The following is a 24,456-nucleotide window of genomic DNA, read 5'->3' on the forward strand; positions in this document are numbered from 1 at the left end:
TATATGTTTGAAATAAAATGAACTGAACTGAACATCTTCTGAAGGAAAAAGTTTATTGAATAGTACCTTACCCTTACTCTCATCTTTCCAAGCTCAGGTCCTGTACCAGAGGCATGGGAGCTTGAGGGTTCTGCAGTGTCTTAGCTGTTCCTAGAACTGCACTTTTCTGGCCTGAGATGTCAAATTTTTTTCCTGGATCTGCTTTAGCCACTCCTCCAGTCTGGGGGTTACTGCCCCGAGTGCCCCAATGACCGCAGGCGCCACCGGTGTTTTCACTCTCCTGGCTTCCTCAAGTTCTTCTTTGAGGCCCTAGTGCTTCTCTAGTTTCCCGTGTTCCTTTTTCCTGACGTTGCCATCGCTTGGTAGTGCCACATAAACCACAACAGCTGTCCTCTGTTGTTTGTCCACCACTACAATGTCCAGATGGTTCGCCATCACCATTTTAGTCACACAGGAGCTTGGCTCTCTCATTCTCAACCACCTTACGGGGTGTTACCCACTTTGACCTTGGGGGCTTCCAGTCCATACTCTCCACAGATGTTCCTGTGCATGATGCCAGCCACGTGGTTGTGGTGTTCCATTCCCGCAGGATGTTACATTGATGTCAATTTATATACAAAATTGGTAAAACCCCGTCATATCTTTGCTCATTACTCATCACTCCCATCAGCCAGCGCAATTTGTGTTCCAGTAACCTAATCTCTATGGTTACTCACAAAGCTCGCCCCTCTTTTGGCCGCTCCTCATTCCAGTTTGCTGCTTCCAACGACTGGAATGAGCTGCAAAAATCACTAAAGCTCACTGCCTACATTCCATGATCTACCTTCAATAATTCATTGCAATCAATAGTTTCTGATCAATGTGCCTGCTTCTGAGTACTTAAAGACTGTTCATCTCATCTGTTTTTCTTTTATGTAAAGCTAACTATGGGTCTGTTGCTGCTGCCTCTTGGCCAGATTGTTGTTGTAAAATGAGAATGAGTTCTCAATTGACTCCTCTGGTTAAATAAAAATAGAGTATGCTTTCCCTGCCAGCATCTTACACCCTGCAGGTATGGGGTGGATTGTCTCAGGGGCCTCTTTGCATAGCCTACACCTTGGGTCTTGTCTGGTGCGGTAGATCTTGGCCTCTGTTGCTCTGGTGTTCGGGGCCTGTTCCTGTGCAACCATGATGAGGGCCTCTGTGCTGGCCATCTCCTTCTAGCCATTGGTAGAATTTCTTGATATCAGCCACTTCAGTTATCTGTTGGTGGTACATCCCATGTAGGGGTTTGTCCTCCCATTATATTTCCAGCCCCTCTTCCTCTGTTCACCATGGTCCGAGACATTCACTGAGCATGTCATCTGTTGAGGCCTTATCCTTTACGTTCTGATGGATGTTGGATGTTTCATCCTGGACGGTAGCTCTCACACTTCCTAGTCCTCAGCCTCCTTCCTTACAGCTAGTGTATTCTCAGGGTGCTGGTGTAGCGTCCAGCAATGGTCAGTTTAGGTACGGCCTGACCTTTCACCACCTATTCAACATCTGGTCAGAAAAGAGACAACGTTGCATGTGTTCCCTTTAAATGAGTCTGCCTTAATACCAGCTGGGACTCACAGACTCTTCAAGTCTGAAAGATAAACAATAACTTTCTTTCCCAAGGTCCCATCTGTCTGCCTCCAGAAGAAACAACTCCAGCTCGAATCAGTTGCTAAATTCAAGAATGATTTCCTAAATCAAAATGAACTTCTTCCATGACTTATAATCTAGATAATCATTAAATAAACATTTGTTTATTACTACTTATAATAATTATAGTATAATGAAATGCTTCATTAATCTGTGCACACTGAATGGATGTTATATTATGTTTGTCTACTAGAACCTGCCATGTGTTCAACATGTTTTGACGACAAGGTCCTCACACCTGCATCCACACAATAACAAGTACGGTTAAGTTAGACTACAACACATAACTTGTTTTTTTATATCAGTCAGGACATCCAATATCAAAGGTGTGTTTCTGAGTTGTCTTGGTAAAACATCTCCAAACGTGTCAGCCTCTGATTGGCTGTGCAAATCATAACAGCTAAACCTTAACACTAGATCATTCTGAGAGATTCGACAGTTCTAGAGAATCTGTAGCAAAAGCTCTTTAACCATCAAAGATTTTGACACGTCATCAACACCTTTTTTCACCTGCAAAGCTGATGAGCAAACAGTTCCTGCATAAACAAAGCTGATATTGTTAAGACTCCTTAAGAGTCCGCCAGACGCACGGTTCCATCCAGCTGTTGTGACCAGAGACATCTCTGGACTGAAGAGTCGGTACCACGGTATTCTACAGCCCTCCGGTACCAGCGGTCAGCCGACCCCTGTGGCTTTCGGATCCACCAAGAGGGTCTCTCTGAAATGGGTTAAGTAGACATGACAGATTGCATCTGAATGTTCTTGTGATAACAACTTTATAGTTTAGAGCAAACCAAATTCTTTTTCATCCGGAGACGCCGCTTTCCGAGATTCGGAAGTTCTGACCAACATCACATTGACACATAGCCTTCAACACATTTAGCTACATCCAATCACAGAAAATGCTTAGTCATGTTTTAAATTGTAAAGTAAATTCTTACTTTTATAAACCTGACTCTTCTTGAAATAACACGAAGTGTGGTTGATCACTGAAAAAGCTAAGAACCTAGATCTTTGAATTAAATCCTAGAATCTTCTGATTAATTATAATAAAGAACCTAGCAGGTTTTTATTTTATATTTATATAGAATATTACATTTTCCTGGTTATAACAAATAAAATAGAATTTGCCTCCGCTACACTGGATTTGGGATGGAACCCTCCATGCATGGTTGGGATACATATAAATCACAGACACTTACTGGCCCCTTAATTGAGTACACCCTGCTAGTACCAGGTTGGACCCCCTTTTGCCTTCAGAACTGCCTTAATCCTTCATGGCATAGATACAACAAGGTACTGGAAACAATCCTCAGAGATCTTGACATGATAGCATCACACAGTTGCTGCAGATTTGTCGGCTGCTCATCCATGTTCCACCACATTCCAAAGGTGCTCTATTGGATTGAGATCTGGTGACTGTGGAGGCCATTTGAATGCAGGGAACTCATTAAATTCAAGAAACCAGTCTGAGATGATTCAAGCTTTATGACATGGTGCATTATCCTGCTGGACATAACCACTAGAAGATGGGTACACTGGTGATAAAGGGATGCACATGGTCAGCAACACTACTCAGGTACGCTGTGGCATTGCATCAGTGATCATTTAGTACTAAGGGGCCTAAAATGTGCCAAGAAAATGTCCCCCACACCATTACACCACCACCAGCAGCCTGAACCGTTGAAACAAGGCAGGATGGATGCATGCTTTTATGTTGTTGATGCCAAATTTTGACCCTACCATCAGAACGTTGCAGCAGAAATCGAGACTCATCAGACCAGGCAACATTTTTCCAATCTTCTATTGTCCAGTTTTGGTGAGCCTGTGCGAACTGTAGCCTCAGATTCCTGTTCTTGGCTGACAAGAGTGGCACCAGAGGTGTGGACTTGAGTCACATGACTTGGACTCAAGTCACAACTTGGACTCGAGTCATCATTATTTTAATAACTTCTGACTTGACTTGATAAAATCCAAGACTTATGACTTGACTAGGACTTGAACGTCAGTGACTTGTGAGTTGAATTGACCTGAATCTGTTGACTTGATCATAGTTGATATTTTAGCACAAAAGTGGAACGAAATGGCCAAAAATCATAAATCATTCTTTGTTTTGGGTTTGATCTTGTACTGCTAAATGCAGCAGCACTTTGTTTATAATCAAGTTCAGGTGCACTTTCTGCTTGTTTAAGCAAATAAATGAAGCTTTCAGAAGCTTTATTTCTCGAATTTTTCATCATTCATTTAATTGAAGTTGGATAGATGACTTGAAAATTCAAAGTTAAGGACTTGGACTTAACTTGGACTTCTACATCATTGACTTTGGACTCGGCTTGGTTGTCTTTGACTTGACTCGAAAAACTTGACTTGCAGTGACCTGGTCACACCTCTGAGTGGCATCCAGTGTGGTCTTCTGCTGCTGTAGCCCATCTGCCTCTAGGTTCGACATATTGTGCGTTCAGAGATACTCTCCTGCATTCCTTGGTTGTACGAGTTGCTGTTGTGTTTCCATCAGCTCAAACCACTCTGGCCATTCTTCTCTTGACATCAACAAGGCATTTTACCCCACAGAACTGCTGCACTATGAATGTTTTACCTTTTTCGGACCATTCTCTGTAAAACCTAAAGATGGTTGTGTGAGACAATCCCAGAAGATCAGCAGTTTCTGAAACACTCAGACCAGCTCACCAACCAGGAAACGTTCAAAGAAACTTAAATCACTTTTCTTCCCCATTCTGAAGCTCAGTTTGAACTACAGTGGATTGTCTTGACCAAGTCAACATGCCTAAATACATTGAGTTGCCAGCATGTGATTGGCTGATTAATTTGTGTTAACAGGCAGTTGGAAAGATGTTCCCCAATAGAGTGGCCAGTGAGTATTAAGTTTATATAAAGACCAAGATTCAAATATGAAGTCACAATATTCAACAATTCTATTTATTTTTTACTTGTCAATAACAGTGATCCACCTTCATCACTGAAGTCTAAACACAAATTTATTTAATTACAAATTAAAGCTAAACATTTTCCTCTTGTCTGTTTAATAATTTTCATTAAGACCATTAGCATATTAAATTTAATTACTAATTCCTATTTGGATACATTTCTCCTGATTCCTTCTACATAAAATCTGTACTGATGTGGGCTCATCAAGAAAATGTTTACTCCAAAGAGTCGGCCTCTGGGAGCCTTTCTTCACTGGCTGAACTGAAGGTGACAACCCCAACTGCACTAGTGGTCCTCTTAAAACAAAGCCTTGTAAAAGTATGCATATAGGGAGCCCAAGTCTTGCTCATCTAACAAATGAGAATTAAAGTCTATGGAGGAAAAAAAAAAGTTAACTTCTGATCCCATTTGACATGTGCCACGGATTTAACATGTCTGTGGATTTCAAAAACACATCTGAGGCAAAAAAGCATTTGTATACAAATGCAATAGAAATTTTGGGTTGTGTGAGAAGACGTAGAGGACTACAAATGTTTGTCTCTCTTAAAATAAGTTATTGAACCAGACAAAGGAAAAATGGCAGAGTTTCACAAGCTTTGCATCCTTCTTCCAGGACGACAGGAGCGTTAAACGTAAACCACTATAAATCTGACCTTGGTGAGTAGCAGCTAGCTGTGGGCGTAAAGATCCTGCTGTGACGTCATATAGGAGACGTCTGATTTGTAGTCTTTAATTACAAATTTTAAGCTAATAAATCAGAAATTATATAACTGTCAAAACATAATACTTTTCATTTAAATTTAAAAACATGTGACTTGGGGTATAAGGCTAAACGTACCAGAATAAAACTTTTATAACTAAATTCACTTTTTCTTCATTCGGGGAACTGATGAGTTAACAGGAAGGGGAGGAGACTAAAGAGCCTAAGCCTCATTATTGTAAGTAGATGGCCGTGACTTAAACTCCCTATAATCTTTACACTATTACATTTTGTACAAATTAAGTAAAAATGACATCCTGTGGTAAAATTTAGTTACTGCAACCACTTAAAACAACTACGGAGCTTTTTGCTGGCTGTCATCCAATTACAATAGCAGTATTAGCTCGCAGGAGACACAGCAACCCCACACTCACTGATGGTAAACAGTAGTTACATCCCTCAATAGTTTTGGAAGGAGAAAAAAAATCTCCACCACCAACTGGATAGGAAATGTGCTTCCATTTAACCTTCCTTCTACAAATCTAAATTTAGATTTTCTCACTGTAAAATTCTCACTATATTCTTACATACTGCACCTTTAACAGATGAAGTAGGCTCTACATATGACTACAATGCTTCAACAGAAGCACACCAAAGACATGACACACTGGGGAGGGAATAGAGATTTGAAAAAAAAGACAGGTCTTTACAACACTGGACAAAAACGCAAAGACACCCACGCACACACACACAGTCCATATTAGGGGAAATGGTTTAATTTCAAGACATAGGCAAAGAAACACCACAAAAACAAACACTGACCAAAAAATAAACAGAGTCTTAAGCCTATGCACTCTGTTATGGTGGGAAAAGCAGAAAAACAAAAAATAACCTACATAATTAAAAAGCAAGGCTTAAACTAAACAGTTAACTTTTCAACTAAGACAATTACCCACACAAGTTTTCAAAAACCCTAACCGGCAATTTTATGTGGAAAGCACAATAACTAACATGAAACTTACCACAATTTAGAGGATCCCAACCCTCCCCAAAAACCTACAGGTGAGAAACAACTAAGAGATCCACATAAATTCATAAAAATTAGGCTTCTGTTAGACGCTAAAGCACAAGAGGAAAAAAAAACTGCTTGACATCACCAAAGGGCCAAACTTAAGACTGGTCAAGGCCACATCGAGAGGTCAACCAATTTTTCAGTTGTTTTTGTCTTTAATATAATCTTTTTCCTTTTTTTTTTGTCATTTTCCCAATATAAAAAGCTTCACTGGTACAAAATATGTATGAACAACCAGTTGTAGAAATTGGACAGCCGGTTATGCGTTTTCAAATCCCACCCACATTGAAAATTAAAAATTAGACCAAACAGAAAACAAAATTGTACTGTGTGTGTTAATACGGATCACATCAAGATGCACTCACTTTGGCTTTCCTCAAGACAACACATCTACTAAAGTACTGGTGGAATACGAACAAAGTCCAACTGATTACCAGACGTGCCTCACTCGTTTTTGTTGGACAAGAATACCTAAAGAGATGCAGAACTACCACACTGGGGAAAAAGCACTTCAGAACATGAGCTAGGAGATGAATCAGGTGATTGTTGGAGCCGGTTTGTGATGGAAGCCCCTGAAGTGAGTCCAGTTCCTGTTGGGACTGCTGTGACTATACTTTGTGCTCATCTTTGCTGTTTTTGGTTGCTTTTCTTTTAAACTCTCAATTCACAGTAAACACCATAAACTGCTTCGCACCAGCTGACATTTCTTATGCTTTTAGCTCAATTTAACTTACATTTTAATAAAAGGAAAACCACAAAACAGTTGGCATCACAAAGTGTTGCATGTTCACTAAGAGACGTGTAATCTTCAAATGTATAGGGAAGTTTATTGTTTATCTACAATGTTTTTAAAACCAACTGTTCAAATCGAGTACATCACAAAATACAATAACACACCGTAGAGGGAGGTGGGGAGGGGGAGAGAGAGGACATCATTGGGTGATGAGAGCTTTCATGACACGGCATAAAACAGAAAAAAGAGAAAAATTAAATAAAAATAAAAGCGAGCTGCAGCAATCGCTAAACCGAGGCCTAATAATAAGGATGTGTGGGCAGTTTCTAGACGTATATATGGCACTTTGAATATTGTATTGCATTTGGATAGAAAAAACACTGTAAAAAGCACAAGCCCATATTAAAAGAGAAATCAGTGGTACCTTGAAAAATTTGGGATCAAAATCACACACACACACCACATTCTGTCAAAGTGTTTAACTCCCACAATTGTGCTTCAACATTTCCTTACAAAACTAGAACACTCCTGGAGCAGTGTTTCAAATTTGGTATTTTTTCTTTTTTATATTTATGGGTTTTAGGAAAAAATAAAATCTAAACTTAAAAAAGGTCAAATAGTGAAATTGTGCATTTTGTGTGGTAATCCTGCATGCCGAGTTTCAAACACATAAAAACCCCTGAGTTGACAACTCTATAGCGCCACCAGGTAAGCATTTTGGGAACTTTTTTAGGGGGGAGGGTGAAGTGGTTATTTTACCAGGGTTGTTTTAACAATGTGAAACACAACAGAGAAAATCTCACCCTGATAAAAAGTGTAAACTTGGTGCAGAATAATGGAATGTTTTTGTTTACCAACACGACTGTGGTGGATTTAGTCTTTATGTGCTGTGTGACGAGTGAAACTGAGACATAATGCTGAAAGTCACTTCAAAAGGAGGAAAATCTGCAAAAGTAAAAAGACACAAAGCAATAAGTGTGTGTAAAATATGCAGAGACCCACAGGCTGTGTGGTATCCGAGTTATATCTCTTCTTCAGGGGCTCCCACGTTTGCAACCATAAGTGTGCACGCTGCAGTGTGTGTGTGTGTGTGTGTGCGCGTGTTTGTGTGAAAAGAAAAACTAGATATTACAGCAAAACAAAATTGTGTATTAAAAAAACATTATGACACATGGGCACTTGCACAACCAAAACAAAAATCAGAAACATTGTCTAGCATCTGTGTGATTAACAGTTTGTAAATCTTCCATCACAAGGCATCCAAATGAACCCAAAGTGAAACATCCATCAATTAAATTAGTTAATTCACAGAAAGTCAACAAGACGTACCACTTCAATGTAGGAAAATCACTAGCCTCAAAAGTGTCACCCTTAAAGAAAAAATTAACCCAAACTAGAATTCAAAAGAGGAATTTCTGAGCTGTTGGGAGTTTAAAAGTGATCCCAAACAGTCGTGCTGATTAAACAGATTTTTAGTCCTCTTAAAAAAGAATTTCACCCCTCCCCTCCCAACACAGATGACAATACAACATAAATCTACAAAACAAAAGAGTAAACCCAAAGTTGTGCCTGGGTTCTGTTAGTTAAACCTCTATAGATTCAATGGTATAAAATATAGGTAATCTAAGTGTGCATTTAAACCACAGATTGTCTATTTGTGAATCAGTTCTAAAAAAGTTGACTCATGTAGGTAGTCATTTCTCTCAGCAGAGCAAATGTACCTCTTATTGTGCCATCACGGTTTAATAAAAAGGTAAATACACTGAAGAATTTGGTAAATGAAAAAATTATTTTTCAAATAGCCTTGATGTTAATCTGCCCACTTAGATCAATACAGATCACTGAGGGATTTTCCTTATGACTTTCAAAAATGTCGGAAAATGGTCTGTAGGATTTTTTCTCTTTTCGTAAGAAGCCAAAATATTGCTAATGGCACCAAATAGCACAGCTGTGTGCCAATCCCTGTATTCAACTGTCAAGTGAACTTTACTGAGAGAGGTAAAAGAAAGCAACATAAAAAAACACACTAAATTAAAAAGTTAGAAATCCCACAGGTTTTTTTTTCTTAAAACATTCGTTAACACAAAAAAGATCTCCTAAATTAAATCATTTTCACATTTAATTGCTTGACCTCTCTCCTGCCCGTCACATTTCTACACAGAAAAATGCAAAGAAAAACAAAAAAATATGAGTATACATGCAGAAAAATCAGGTTGAGCTAAGGTCAGGGTCAGTGGGTGGCCAGGTATTGGTCAGGCGAGCTTAGAGAGACATCACAGACAATGGTGGGATGATGAGGCCAGGGGGGTTTGGCTTGGCTTTCAACATCATGAAGACATGCTAGGCTAATGATGAGCAAACAGGCATGGAGATTTGTTCTAAAAAAGGAACAAAAACACGGAGAGAGAGGAGAGACAGAGACAACAAAGAGGAGAGAAGAGAAAGTTAGGGGCAGGCACAAGAATCATTTAGCCATGAGGCACAATAACCAACAAAAATAATGCCAGTCACCACAAACAGTAACGGACAACACGGCCAACACACCCCCTCTCCCAACACACACAAAAACAATACACAGATTTAAGGAAGTGACACCACCAGGATATATGGCAGACTCAGACATGCACATACTGTATACTTGGCACCCAAAGAGATCCATCTAGAGCCAGTCCCTTGTGGGAGACTCTGAGGATGGATGGAATGAATGAATGAATGAATGACTGCAGGAAGTTGTTAATATAGAAGTAGAGAGGTAGCCTAGCTCAACATGGCTTACAAAATGAACGACGACAAACATAAAATAAGACATGGAAGAGATGAAGGGGACAAACGGAAACGTCTAGACTGCAAAAGGTGTCCACAACAGCACAGATGAGACAGACTACATGTAAAATGTCAGATTCAGGTTGAAGCACTGGGTTAAGGGTCCATGTGGATTCGCTTCAGCCCTTAAACACAAAATCTGATCCTTAGTCAACCTGTCTTACTTGACCTGAAGGCAATGAAGTGGCAAGGAAACACACCTGATGCTCTCTACTAAATATACAGTGACACAAAGTACCTCCAGCAAACACTGACTCCAGTGATCGTCATAAATAATCATATACAATAAAATATTTCAGACTCAAAGTACATGATAAAATCGCAGGAATGAAACACAACAAAATGTGGAAAGATCATTGCATTTTTTTCCTCATTTTTAAAAACTTTTTTTAAGGAAAAGGGTGAGTCTCCCTCCTGTGGTGGGTTCCTGTCCCCCTGTACCCCCTGAGTCTCTGCTGTGGTGACCTTGGCCGGAGGGTGAACTTACCCTAGCAGTGCTAGCATTAGAGCTGGGGAGGGGGGGGGGAGACCCCAGACTAGGATCAGTAGGGTTTGCTGTCGTTCTTAGAGCGCTTCAGCTGAACCTTCAGCCTCTTCATGCCGATCTGGAAACCGTTCATGGCCTGAATGGCAGCCTGCGCAGACACAGGATTGTCGTAGCTGACGAACCCTGAGGGACAAACAGAAGCACCGTGTCAAATAACTCTGGGGTCTGAGGAACAGCGAACGACAGAGAGGGCGTGTGTTCAGCAAGTCTGTAGCTCTGTTAGGAACTTCTCAAAGCACTTTTAGGTTTCAGTTGGACGAGAGAAAGTAAATCAACCCGTTACACCGATGAAGTCTGAGCAGTCTCTACATAACTCCATCCATACCAAACTGTGAAGCCCTTTTCATTTCCTAAACAACAAACAGCCGACTTATTCAGGGTTAGAAACTACAGCGTGAAAATGGGTGCTTACCAAAGCATTTGCTCAGATTGGTCTGTTTGTCAATGAAGACTTTGGCAGAGACCACATTTCCAAAAGGCATGAACATCTGCAGAAGATCCTGGTCCCCAAACTCCTGCGGCAGGTGGTAGATGAACAGGTTGGCACCCTCTGGCCCTACTCCATTCGGAAATAAATCCAAGAACCCAAGTCACACACAGACGTTCATGCTGACAAACACACTGCAACAGTGAGTTAAGGATCTGCTCACCTTCCTTCTGACTGCCAGCCACGCTCTGCTGCAGCAGAGACTGGCTGTAGAGGGAGGGGAGGGCGGAGGCTGTGTACTGCTGCATCCCTGAGTAGGCCTGGGTCAGAGCATCCATGGAGCTGGCAGCTGATCCGTTGGCCATTGAGGCTCCCAGGCCACCATTCATGGCCCCCATACCTGTGACGCCAAAGAAAGGTACACCACCTAATTAACGTTATACTCCATCAGGATAGTTAACCTAGGGAATCATCTGATCAGACCCAAGTGGGGAGATTCTCACCACTGACGCCGCTAGTGAGAGCGTTTAGGTTGTTGAGGCCCATAGAGGTGCCTGTAAGACCCTGCAGCGTGCCCAGAGATGCCAACGTGTTCATGGCAGCACCAGCACTGGACCCTGCTGTTGACCCAGCTGTCGAAAAACAGAATGACACTCAAATCCAATCCAATCCAATTGTATTTATATAGCGCATTTAAAAACAGCATGTCAGCTGACCAAAGCACTGCACAGAGTTAAACCTAAATTAAACAGATTAAAACCGTCATAAAATAGAAACACCTAAAATCAAAAGTTAAAACAGCCAATAAAAAGAGAAGTCAATAAAAACAGAAAAGAGGCACAGCATAAAAAAACTGATCATTGACCAAAAGCTAAATTAAAGAAATGTGTCTTTAGGCTGGATTTAAACTGTGCCAGTGAAGAAGCCTGGCGTACCACCAGAGGGAGTGCGTTCCAGAGTCTGGGAGCAGCAAAGGCGAACACTACACAGAATTTATAATGACTGCCATCCATGAGAGAAGATGTGATGAAAATCAGAGGAGGGGGTAGTTGAAAGATCTGCCTCATAATGAGGAACGGCCATATTTAACCCAGATGGTGTGTGTATTCGGCCGCTGATAAAAAAGGAATTGGGGTCCTAATAAAATTTCCTAAGTGGGTGATTAAAACCCATAAACTATGTTAGCACAGGATGAGGGTCATTAAGTAAATAGCTGATAGGAAGCAGCAGGAGACTTGACAGTGGTAATGCACGGTATAACCAGTATGCAGTTACCAGTAGAGATTTTGACTCTGTCCAACCACAACTCATTGTGACCATTCTGTTGTCAATCTGCATCAAGTTTGGACCAAAGCAGCAGGAGCTGCTGCAGCACAGAATGTGTGGTCAAGAAGAAAGCAGGTTTATGTCAATTATCTGGACCTGGTTTGGGTTTAAAGTCGGGGATGCCGAGCAGAAAAACACCCTCGGTAGCATATGCTGGGTCTGCGTTAATGGCACTTTAACACCAATTCCCTTAACTGAAGTTTATTTTATGATTAACATATGATTAACACACGGGTTTCCAAACTTTTTGGACCTCTTCTGTGATTTAGTTGGAACAATTTTTCTCTTACAGTCCTTCACAGATTCTGGTATTTCTCCTGTTCATTAAAAAGGTCTAGTCTGAAACCAGCTCCTCTCTCTTTTGCTCGCTCTGTGCTGCCAGTGTGCATCCTGGTGGATCAGCTGATCCGAACGCTAATCTGAGCCCAGCTCAACAAAAAAGGCAAAGAAATTGGATAAACCCCCCAACCTTATTTTAATATTATCAAAAAAAATGCAGCAAAGCATCAATTTACCTGCAGTTATTCCTTCCTAAAGTAAAACTTAATTTCTATGAGCAAAAGAAAAATGAATGTATCAGGAAAGCAGGAAGAAATGTTCTTTGTCTTTACGTTTTTCACCATCAAGAATCTTGTGGTTTTGTGACCCGGGGTAATTAGCTGACAATCTGATTAGCCCGTTTTATTTATATATATATATATTTATATATATTAGGGATGCACAGAAGGATCAGCATTTGATCGTAATCGGCCGATAATGCCCCTATCGGTTTTGATCGGAGTTTTCAAAATAGATCAAAGTAGACCGATCATCGTAGGGTTGTCAAGGTAACCAATGTAGCGGTAAACCCCGGTAAAAAAAAGTTGACAATAATAATAACAGTCTTGTTTTTTAAAAAAGATATATTATCTTGGTGGATTACCGTGGCTGCGGTGTAGGCGCGGTGACCCTTACCAGCCACCGTATCATCTGCTGAAGTTGCCGGCGGCACATGCGCACTTTGTTGCTTACAACCAAAACTTTCTTGAAGCTAAAGCTGAAATAATGGCCAAAGGAAGAGACGGCAGCACTCGGGAGGACATTTATTATCCCTCAAAGAAGACAAAGTCGGAAGTATGGGCATTTTTTGGATATTTGAAGAAAGCCGAGGGACAGTTGATAGAAGACAGCTATCCTGTTTGCAGCATGTGCAGAAAAAGTGTCTGTGAAAGGCAGCAACGCTTCAAATCTCATGACACATCTGCATGACCATCACCCACAACTCTACAGTCAACGCAAGGCAAGCTAACGTTAGCGTTTTAGCTAAAATGCGTGATCCGAGGATTTGGGTTGAGGGAGAATGCAACGAGTCGCTATATAAAGCAGCCGCAGCGCCGCTACCTGCATATAAACCGTGTCGCCGACACCCCCATGTTGAAATGATGCTATGCATTACGGGGCTCCCAGGGGCAGATAAGAGTTGGTCTCTCTCCGAGAATAATTATGAATTTAACAATGATTACTGCCTGATGACATTTTCCCACATCTGCAAAGCTCACTGGAAGGACACAAACCGAGGACAATATTTTCCTGATATAGGGTTTATTTACTTAAGTAAGGGTAAAAAAGTATCTGATTAGAAGGCTACTTGAGTACTGAGTATCATCTGAACTAATATTTTTAAAATGATGACATCAAACAGACATAAAATAAGAAGTTATGGGCAAATATTGGTATTTTAAAGACTAAAGGGAAAAAATGTAAACAAATAAACAACATAATTCCAAAATAACACATTTTAGGCAAAATTTAGACACAAACTGAGGACAATATTTCCTGACATACAGGGTTTATCTAAATGTGTGAAAATGTAGCACGTTTTAAAAAAAATACTGCGATAATACCGAAAACCGTGGTAATTTTGGTCACAATAACCGTGAGGTTAAATTTTCACACCGTGACAACCCTAATACAGACCATTTTAGATTAGGTTACATTTCCTTTAGCCCCGGATTATGTAGTTTGTAGCATTCATTATAATGTTGTAGAAAACTTCTGGCCAATCCACGTGATCGGTATCGGTGATCAGCATTCTTTGACATCGGTATCGGTGATCGGCAGCAAAAATCCTGATCGGTGCATCCCTAATATATATATATATATATATTAGGGCTGCACGTTATTAGGAAAACCTGCGATATTCGATAACAATGATTAATATTGCGATGATGATATCACTTGCGATAAATAAAAACTTAAAAGGGGAAAAGAAAATTAACAAGAAAAGGTAATCAGTGGATCCCGGGAAAAGCAGAACAAAGCTAACTCAGGTGTTTGCTAACCATCAAAATTAAGTGCTGTCCGCCTCGGGGGCAGGGATTTAATCTATGAGAGCCCACCCAATTGGCCAAATGGATGAAGAGCTCCATTTGATTTGTTAAAAAATCCTAATACTTCCGTTTGATTGACAGAATGCATTATGTTTAGCAAATATTTTAGCTGACCATGTATTGCGATATTCATCAGTTCTTTGCGATATGCATATTGTGCATGCTGATATCGCGATAACGATATATTTACGATATATTGTGCAGCCCTAATATAATATAATATATATGTGTGTGTACATACATACACACATTTTTTTGAGCCGTTAGATGCTCTTATTTTGAAGTCCAGTTAGCTGCTTACCGTCCCAACCCACACATTATACCCCAACAGTTGGGGTACCTCCCCAATGACCACCGTTGTTCATCTGTTAAGTTTGTTAGCTAAATTTTACAAGTTTTCAGCTGATAAAACGCACAGAAGGCAGTGGTTAACGGCCATTTCTAGTGGATAAACCACCCACACTGTGGCAGACAAAGTCTCATGACAAAAAAAATGAGAAAATATCGGCTCCACATTTCTAGAAACAAACTTATAGCCACTAATGACTTATTTGCTTTTGTTGTATAATTATGCGCGACTGCAGGGACGAGGAGCCGGGCGGAACCAACTGAGTTAGAGGAGGGAGGTGGGAGAGCTGTGCTGCTGACCAGTCCTGGAAAAAAAGGTGTGTGAAAGTGACAATGCCAGAGTAGGGGGGGGGGGGGTTAGGTCTGTGTGTGACCCGCTGTAACAGTCTTGTTACAATAATTACACGAAATGTGTTGTGTAATAGTGGTTTTATTTAGTTAGCTTAAATCACAGACGTACAGCTCTGGATAACAGCTAAGACAGGCTTCTTGTGTGGAAGTGCGCAGTTACCCGGACGTAAACAATAACTTTCAGTGGGTCTTTAACTACACATCTACCTCCTCAACTCAAACTGGAAATTGGGACTGTTCTGATAAAAGGCTCATAAGCTTGTTGATGTTAAATTTACCTGGACTGGCCAGAGCTCCCAGCGCTGCAGTGCTTGTGGACAGTGCACTGGTAGAAGTTGGGCTGACGGAGCTCTGGGCTGCAGCTGCAGCTGCAGCCAGCGTGGCCAAGTTCTGCAGCTGAAGAGGATTTACACCAGCTGAGAAGAAAAAGGGTAATTTTAGATAACAACCTCGTTTGATTTTACAGAATAACATTCCCAACCAAAACGGTCTCAGAAGGGCCCAATTTATACAGAATACAGAAAATATGTTTAACATTGTGCCAATGTGCAAAAAGAGTTGATGAAACGTGACAAGTTACTTATAACAATGTTGACTGAAGTCATATTTACTTGAATTTTATTTTTAATTGGCTTTGCAGCCCGACTTATGAACTTACCTCCTAGCCTCTGTAGGCCATTAAAACTGCTTTGATTACTGGTCGACGTAGCCTGCTGCAGCAACTGTTAACAGGACAGAACATGTTTTTTATTATAATGGTTTAAGAATCTAAATATACACAAGCGTTTGACTTGGCATTTAACAAAGAATGAGGGCTGATGCACCATTTGTGCATTTAAACATTCAAAATTATACATTTGTTTTTAAACAGTAATTTGCCTTTTTTTTTTTACCATGTCTGGCTGTGAAGCAAACAGAACTGATGTCTGAATGCCGGTAACAAGCCTTACAGATTTACTCTCAGGTGGAGCATCAAAGCTTAATTTGCCTCTAATAAAAATGCACATTTTTAAACTGAAGAAATAGCAGATTGCCATTTTTTGTCCCGATTTTCCTTGGCTGAAACAAAACGGCTCGTCTGTTCATGTTTAAGTCACGTGGTCTTTGGCTCAGAATTACAGGAGGCAGGAGTCACGTGCCATTGTTGTTCAGCCAGAACACAAACTGAGTGGGAAGATGTTCCCAGTTTCAGCCAAGAGGATGAGTTTATACTTCAGATCTGAATCCTGCACAATATCTTACATTTCCACTCTGAAGCATCACCATTTAAAAATCCGTTACTAGAACATATTATCTCAATCAATGCTGCATTTGTAGCTATTGTTGAGCTTTTGATACCTCACAGTAAAGCTGACATCATCCTCACACAAGAACAGGTGAAACAAGAGCATCACTTACAGCCAAGTACTGTGGTGTAAGGGTCCCCAGCCCTGCCAGGTTTCCCCAGGGAGAGGCGTTGTTAAGCTGCTGGATTTGCTGCACTAGCTGCTGCTGCAGGCGCCGCTGCTCCTTGTCCCTTTGTGTGTCGGCAAACTTCACCACCAAAGGAGAGGAACAGCCCTGAAGCAGTCAACAGGTAAAATATGTTAAACCAGTTCTAAACCATGAGCAGGATTCAGCTATCTGTTGATAAATGCAGGCATGTTGTGGCGAGGAATTAGCTTCAATATGAACGAATACCAAAGCTAACACACACAGAGGACATCTGCCATGCATAGCGGAGCCAGGCTACATTCCAAAATAGGTACAAGACGCTGGTGCAGACGGTGAATCCTTTCAGCACTGTGCAGAGCTCAATTCAGTCCACAGATAAACACACAACAGATGGAAACGTTTAAAAAAAATACAGACATTCAAACATGGATGTCAGCTGACATTTAGAAAAATGCATAACGATACAATGAATGTCACAAACAAACAGTCAGATACTGTTCAGAAAGACGCATGGACAAGGCATGCGGTGCAAAAGTTTTGAGAGTTTAGAGCCAGACAGGGACCAGGCTAGACAGGGAAAATGGCCTCTGCACCAACAGCACCCCCCATGTCTGCTTAAATATAGGGGAGGACCAGGATACGGGGTGGGGGAAAGGGCAGCGCCCCAAGCAAGGCCCAAATTTTATCTGGTAGGAGCAGCGTTATGTTTGGTGGAACTCATAATTAGACCTGGTCCAACACTTCACTGGGGAGCCTCTGACCTAGCTGTCAGATTACTGCTGCTCTACTTCCACAGACTCCACTAGCAGAGTCCTCAGCCCCAGTTTGTATTAAAGACATCTGATAGGGTGGCTGCTGGGTTCTAGGTTAATTTCTTGTCAACCTAAATTTGATTAAATTATTTCCCTTGTGGTTTAAAGAAGATTAATGGAAGATTTATAAGTGCTAAAAATATGAGAATCAATAAATGAGCTGCTTTTAATAAAAATATAAGAGTTTGTGTTGCATCTCGTTAGCTCAGCTTTAAGTCTCATTCAGTTACTTTGCAGAAAACAGTTACATTTTATAATCAGCTAGAGTGTTTTTGAAATGTCTCATGCTCTGATGAACGAAGACCACCTGCTTTGGACAAGCTTTCCATCTTTCCAACACAAGGGGGCAGCAAAATGTATTGGGGGGGGGGGGAGGGAGGGGAAATGAGAAATAGGTGCTAGGGGTACAGTACCTCCATAGTTTGAGAGTGATGCATGGTTTTGATTGCATTCTGTGCCATTGCCCTGGTAGCAAATGTGACAAACGCACAGCCTGTAGGGGGCGAAAACAATAGGAAAGGGGGGAGGAGGGAGGGAGGGACAAGAAGAAACAAAACAAGACAAAAAAGGTTTGGACAACTCGTTATGAACCCCAAAAAAGACATTACAATACAGAGAATGGCAACTCCCAAGCACACAGAACCACCCTCACTGGTTAGCACACTGAGAAAGAACACGACAAGGAGAACAGTAACACGTGTCACATGAGCACAATGATCAACTTAAATACCACCTAGAAAGGCTCGACTACATGGTGTCATGGTGAAACGTGAACATGATTAGACCTACACATATGCACACTTACATATACAAGGCCTGCACATAAAAGACTATCACAACCCATTTTAAATGGAAGTTCTTTGTCCAATAATATTTGTGCACAAACATTCAACGGCCGTCTCAGGCTTTATGCAGCAGAGAGCGGAGATGTGCCGACGAGGTAATTCCAGCCTTTGCAGTATGTGATTAAGGAGGTGGTAAAGGAGCAGCTGAGCCTATGAACACTTGCAGCTAGCAGTTGCCAGGGCAACAGGCCATTGTGCTGGACAGCGAGCACAGTGGCCCTTCACTGTAACATGTGGAGGCTGAGGATCAGTGATGGGAGGACGGTCTACAGAGGGATGCTATGTATTGTGAATAAACATAATTTGATATGGGAACAGCTAGGTTTGGGAGGGGCTTCTATCAAGTCTCCATGAGATATCTGTGCATAAGGCAGTGGCGGCTGCCAGAATAACAACGCAGCGCCTCAACACTAAAAAGCACACCCACCTCTGCTCTGACCATCTGGTCCTCGGAGGATTCGGCACTCTTCTATCTGTCCAAAAGACGAGAACATCATTCTGACCTCGTTCTCGCCGTATTTTTTTGAAACCATTCCGATGAAGAGTTTTCTGTCTTCCACTGCTGCAGGAACACAAAAAGAAAGCAACAAATAATTAGGCAACCATGGAAGCAGCACTGCAGTCGTTTTTGTGCCTAAACCTTTGACGCTTTTCAAAGCCCTCATTTCTCACTCTCTCCAGTCCTTTCCCAATTTGAGAATTAAAGTGAATCTGCACTTTTTCATATTTTTAATTAATTTCCTTCAGCCAGTATGTGCTAAAATGACCCTTTACAGAGTTGATGAAGTGACTCAGACCCCGCTGACCCCTGTGGCCAGAATACAGCACTTGCAACTTCAGCATATCCGGACTGGTCCCCGTTAGCCCATAGTAAAGTGGAGCTGAAATGCCTGGCACTGGAGTCTGCTTCCGGCACTTGATTGCTGAATGTTTTAGATCATGAACACAGCTATTTGTTTGATATAGTGATGCACCTCTTCTGTAGAAACTAATGAAGGCTGAGGAAACATTTCAGCTGTTAGATAAAGGAGTTAAAAAGACCAACGCACAGCAAAGTGGAGAGTTTCACGACACTACATTGATAAACTCCAGGGGGTGTTAAAAACAAGCTACTATGTGTGCATTAAATTGCTCTAACTTTGTGTACAGTTACTCCTGTTAAAAATAGGCAACCTACCAGTTGTTTTTTCACTGTCAGCAGGTTTCATCTGGATAGGATGATGCATCTGGAGAGATAACCAGGTAAGGGCATGGTTAACGGTGGGTACTCAGCTTTATTACTCATCACAAAGGTATCAGATCTTCACACATCCTCACATTATTATGTCAGTGTCTGGTTCGGTCACTGTAAGGCCATAATCCCTCACCAGAGAGATTCAGGGGGAATTGTCTATGAGCTGCCGGTGGGAATCAAATTCTCCACTATCCAATTTCACCTCGAGCTGTAGTGTAGACTTGAACTTATTGATTTCTCTTGTCAACATCCTTCAGTTTCTTCAGGGCATTTTGGAGATTGTTGACAAGCAAATTAGTACAATATTATTTTAAAATGTACAGATTTTTCTGTATAAGACACTACCTTTTACAGCCAATCCACCACTCACCAAGCATAGCATGTCAGCTGTGAACATGTTGAACAACTTGTGAACTTGCTGCATCATCAGTGAAAAAAAAAAAAAAAAAAAAAAAAAAAAACAGGACATTTCCCACAATTTAACCATGTTTGTCAAAGACAACCAGGGTTGGGCATCGAGCATCGATTGGAAACGGTTGTTAGTTTTTCCCGGAATCATTCAAAGTTTTTTTTGTATTTCGATTCTAGTTTAGATTCCTAGAATGCCGACCGGAAGAGTAATCCGTGGCAGATCTCCGTGAAAATATATGTGATAAGCAAATTGTGATCAACGCTTTTTAGAGCTGATCACACCAGCTGTCTGTGTGCAGCACCGAGTCCCCCCTCCCCCCACCCGGCGTGCAGCGGCCAAATATAAACAAATGGATTTGGGCCCCTAGATTTGACATAAGTTTTCCCTACCATTTGGCACCCATGTCTGTTACAGTAACAATCTCAATTTAGTATACATTAAATTACACAGTGTGAACATATAGCACCTTTAAAAGTTGAATGTGGAACACACACTCTGGTGACATCTAGTGATTAAAGGTGGTAGCTGCAACAACTGAAAACATTTTCCAGCTGTCAGGGTGTTGGTCCTCTGCTGACACAGTAAGTGACCGGCCAGCACCATATCCAGTGACAAATTGTACAGGGAATTAGCTCCTCAGCCTTCATCCGTTTGTGCAAATTGGGGAAATCCTTGGGGAAATGCGCAAGTGCAGACTGATTGCTACGTCACAGGCTTTTCACCTGAAGAGACGCGCTACCTCTGGAAGTTGTTATATTACTGCTTGTTTTAGGTTTACATGACAGTTAGCTTGTAAATGGCTTGAAGAATATCGCTATTGTACTGTAAACAAGAAATTTCTCCCAATGTTTACAGTCATTCACGGAATTATGAAAAATGGTCTTTTTGATAAATAAATCACGATAAACACTATTTATACTACAGTTCTGTATTTGAGAAATATCACCTATTTAAAATTAACCGTGCTTTAAAAGCGTGTTACTAGACTATAAACAAGAGCGAATCTGTCGTAACACGCTGCAGTAGGATGTCGACGAGGAAGCACAGATAGTCAGAACACCGGTTCCAACCGAGCTACTGCCAGCCACGGGCCGATTCACAGAAAGAAAACCAACATAGACTGACGAAAAGTCAGTGTTAATCAACATTACCTTTAGCCAAGACTCGAACTTCTCAGCATCCATCTGACCAAGCCCAAATCAAATCGCTGAGCAAAAGATATATTCCATTGTAACTGTCCTTGAGTCAGCTCACTCGCGCTCTGATCAGCACAAACCAATCAGGTAGCAGTATTCCGAAAATCATGTATAGCAGATATGCTACGTTTACAATGCTCGTTGTAAGCTAACCGGCTTGTTCTATTACTTTGAAATCAGGTAAACGTCCGGTCCAGCGGATTATTTTTATTATTCATTACAGTTTCTAGTGTAGGGTCTCAGGAATGGTGCTTGTTAGGAGGATTAAAAGTCCACCACAATATTTCACAGAGTAGTTAAACTGAGCCCTCGGCTCCTCGACCCCCTCAAATATTTTCTCATCAGATCTACATGAATCACGTAAGTGACCTATTTTGGACTCAAAATGGCGAATTTCGCCGAAAGGTGAGGGATTTTCATGTCTGCATTTAAGTTTCACTTCCTGTTCTGACTGAATGCTGCTGCAGCACGGAAGTGTAGTTCTCAGTCATCCTGGACATGATCATCCTGAGAGTTTTAGCTGAAAACAGCTGCACGTTTCTGGATATGTTGGAGACATTTAGCCTCTCATCCCAGAGGCTTCTTCCAGACTTTGGTTGTGGTCAGAAACAAACACACTGGTTGTGCTGCAAGTCTTTCTTTTTTTTCTCCAAAACATGTTTGTGTCTAAATGAAGGTGATGTTATCGTTCATAGAGTTAAATTTCATGTTGAAGTTGAGATTATTTCATCGAGTAGGACCTGTGGTTAGCTGGCTCATGTAAAACATGTCATGTCTTCAGAGAATCGGGAATCGATAGGAATCGGAATCCAAACGAGGAATCTGAATCATTCAAAATCAAACAATGCCCAACCCTAAAGACAACTCAGAGGAGTTTAAATAGATGCAGCAACAGACCATCTACAATGCAACAGGAAGATTTTAAATCTAGTCACGAGATACATGCTGTACTTCAAAGGTGGTTTTGTTTTCACTGAGCTTTAGATGGAAGTGAACAGATGGCCAGCTCGGTATGGGGACGAGCTGGCATCAATGACCAAGTGAGAGGCACAAGAAGAGAGATAGAAAAAGTGAAAGAAGCCTCTACACCACTTCCACACAAACCACAGTTACCTGCATAAATGCCAGGAACAGCGGGATCCAGGATTGGGATTTCAGAGCTGAGCTGCTTCTTATTTGAAATGTCTGCCTGATTGATGGTCTTCCAGAGAAGGGAGCTAGGACTGTATACTCAGCCAGCTTAACTCATCCATCAAGACGGTTCAATATGTACCTATAACCCCTTTGACAGTAGCTCCTGTTACAACAGACTGGGCTACAGTACTAATTGACAGCTGAAGTTGTTTGGTATGGATTTAATTGATTGGAAAGAGCAATTTAGGACGATTCACAGGCATGACAGATTTGTAGAGCTTTAACAAGCCAGTGCACTTATTCCAGCTGAGCAGACTTCAATCTCACAAGAATCAGGGATGAGACCACACTCAAGACTGAACAGTCATCCTCTTCCTTTCAGAATGAAAACTGCACACGTGCATTAGAGTTCTGCATGTGAAAAATATGAATAGACACGGTCAATACTCTGGTATGTTAACTCATTCACTGCCAATGACGACTTAAGACGTCATTTGCATTTTTCTTTTTACTGTTTGGGCATCGGAACGAGCCCCCGTGCTGAGAGAACAAACAGCCGGTCTTCATCCGCATATGTGACACGTCACATGATCAGGAAGCAGAACATCCATGTGTTAGATCGTTTTGGGCTGTTCCTGTAAAAAAAAAAAGTGAGGCGCGAACCGGAAAAGCGTCTGACAATCACAATTCGACAACGGATTATGAAAGAACGGATAACGCTCGAAACACGCAGATTCTTCCTGATGTAAGAGGCGAGTCTCCTCTTTGTTTTGGCTGTTTTGGTGTCGACATCATCCTAGCGCGCAACGTTCTGTGACGCAAAAAAAACTGTAAAAATGGTGAGAAACGCTGGCAGCGAAGGCCTTTCGCAATCAGGAAACTGTTGGCAGTGAATGACTTAAGATACGTAAAAATTAAAAGTAAATAAATAAAAGAAAGGAAAAAAAAAGTGACATGACAGGACCAGATACACTGCTCAGCCCACAATCCAATGTGATTCAATAAATTGCAACATAACATGAGCAAGTAAAGGAAATTACCCTATTCAAATGATCAGGACTAATCAAACTGTCCAGTAAATTTGGTCTTTATAACATTTGTTCAACGTTCATTAGAAAAAAAAAAAAAAAGACGATTGAAATATTTGTGCAGGAGAGGTTTAGACGATCCACGGGCCTAACACACACTGGTGGAGCGCTTCACAAATTACAATTGTTCTTACTCAGTTTGCAGAAGCAAGCCATGACAGTTCTGCATGAGACTTTCCCCCCAAAATCTCAATGGCTATGTGATGTGTTGGTCAACTACAGACGGCACTGCAGTTGGTTCATGCTACACAAGTGATACTTCTGACCCGTCAATGTCTGATGATTTTGCCCCAGCAGATGAGGGGGTGGCTAGCAGATGAGGGGGTGGGGAAAGCCATCACCTATTGGTTTAAGAAAAGTTTGAAGCCAACATTTGGATGCCAACAGGGATTTTGAGAAAAGCATGGAAGGAATATTTAGAATGTTTTCAGCTGTAATTTATGTTGGATTGTGAAGGAAAAACTTAGTAGTAGTTTGACAAGTGTTTACAGTGTCTCCAGTTAGGGTTGAATATTTACCATATAACATTGGAATCACAAGAACCCTAGCTATAAAATGATGTGTAATATGTACATTGAACAAGTATAGCAAAATAGATGCTGACCAGCAAAAGGCTTAGCCAATCGCAGATGGTCAAATAATTTGTCTAATCGCCAAACCTTATTGGCCAGTATACTTTCATACATGGTGGTTACCAACATAGCTTAAATACACACGTTCTCACACCGCAACAATGCCGCCTAAGACATAGTTATTAACATTCACATATATACATATAAAGCACATTTATTCTTCCTTGTACGACTGACACGCTAGCGAACCAACGCCGACCGGTCATGAGGGAAGGTACATGAACAGCGTTCTCATAACAGGAAATACTTAACCCGGTGAACGATAATTAACCCAAAGGTAACGACACTTACTGTTCATCCTAGCACACACTTAGCCACATCCAGGTGCTGCTCCCCAGGCAGCAACATGCTGCAGATAG

The 24,456-nt window shown here is 41.2% G+C and overlaps 1 protein-coding gene across 7 annotated transcripts in view; it reads right to left on the reverse strand.

Annotated features, from left to right (window-relative positions):
• Positions 1-10,429: 10,429 nt before the first annotated feature.
• The window catches only part of LOC107388456 (CUGBP Elav-like family member 2), a 37,185-nt gene continuing 23,158 nt past the window's right edge, over positions 10,430-24,456 (reverse strand). For 3 of the 7 annotated variants that reach the window (XM_015963996.3, XM_015964001.3, XM_015963999.3), the window contains exons 4-13: positions 19,579-19,627; positions 18,829-18,963; positions 17,970-18,049; positions 16,709-16,870; positions 15,969-16,032; positions 15,589-15,726; positions 11,420-11,548; positions 11,140-11,343; positions 10,902-11,048; positions 10,430-10,612 (exon numbers count right to left, since the gene is read on the reverse strand). In XM_015963996.3, coding sequence (XP_015819482.1) covers positions 10,485-10,612; positions 10,902-11,048; positions 11,140-11,343; positions 11,420-11,548; positions 15,589-15,726; positions 15,969-16,032; positions 16,709-16,870; positions 17,970-18,049; positions 18,829-18,963; positions 19,579-19,627 — 1,236 coding nt within the window. In that variant the 3' untranslated portion in view covers positions 10,430-10,484. The remainder of the gene's footprint in view (positions 10,613-10,901; positions 11,049-11,139; positions 11,344-11,419; positions 11,549-15,588; positions 15,727-15,968; positions 16,033-16,708; positions 16,871-17,969; positions 18,050-18,828; positions 18,964-19,578; positions 19,628-24,456) is intronic. The other 4 variants (XM_015964000.3, XM_015964002.3, XM_015963997.3 and 1 more) reach the window with 3 other exon arrangements.

This window comes from Nothobranchius furzeri, chromosome 4 (genome assembly GCF_043380555.1).
Source record: "Nothobranchius furzeri strain GRZ-AD chromosome 4, NfurGRZ-RIMD1, whole genome shotgun sequence".
Lineage (NCBI taxonomy): Eukaryota > Metazoa > Chordata > Actinopteri > Cyprinodontiformes > Nothobranchiidae > Nothobranchius > Nothobranchius furzeri.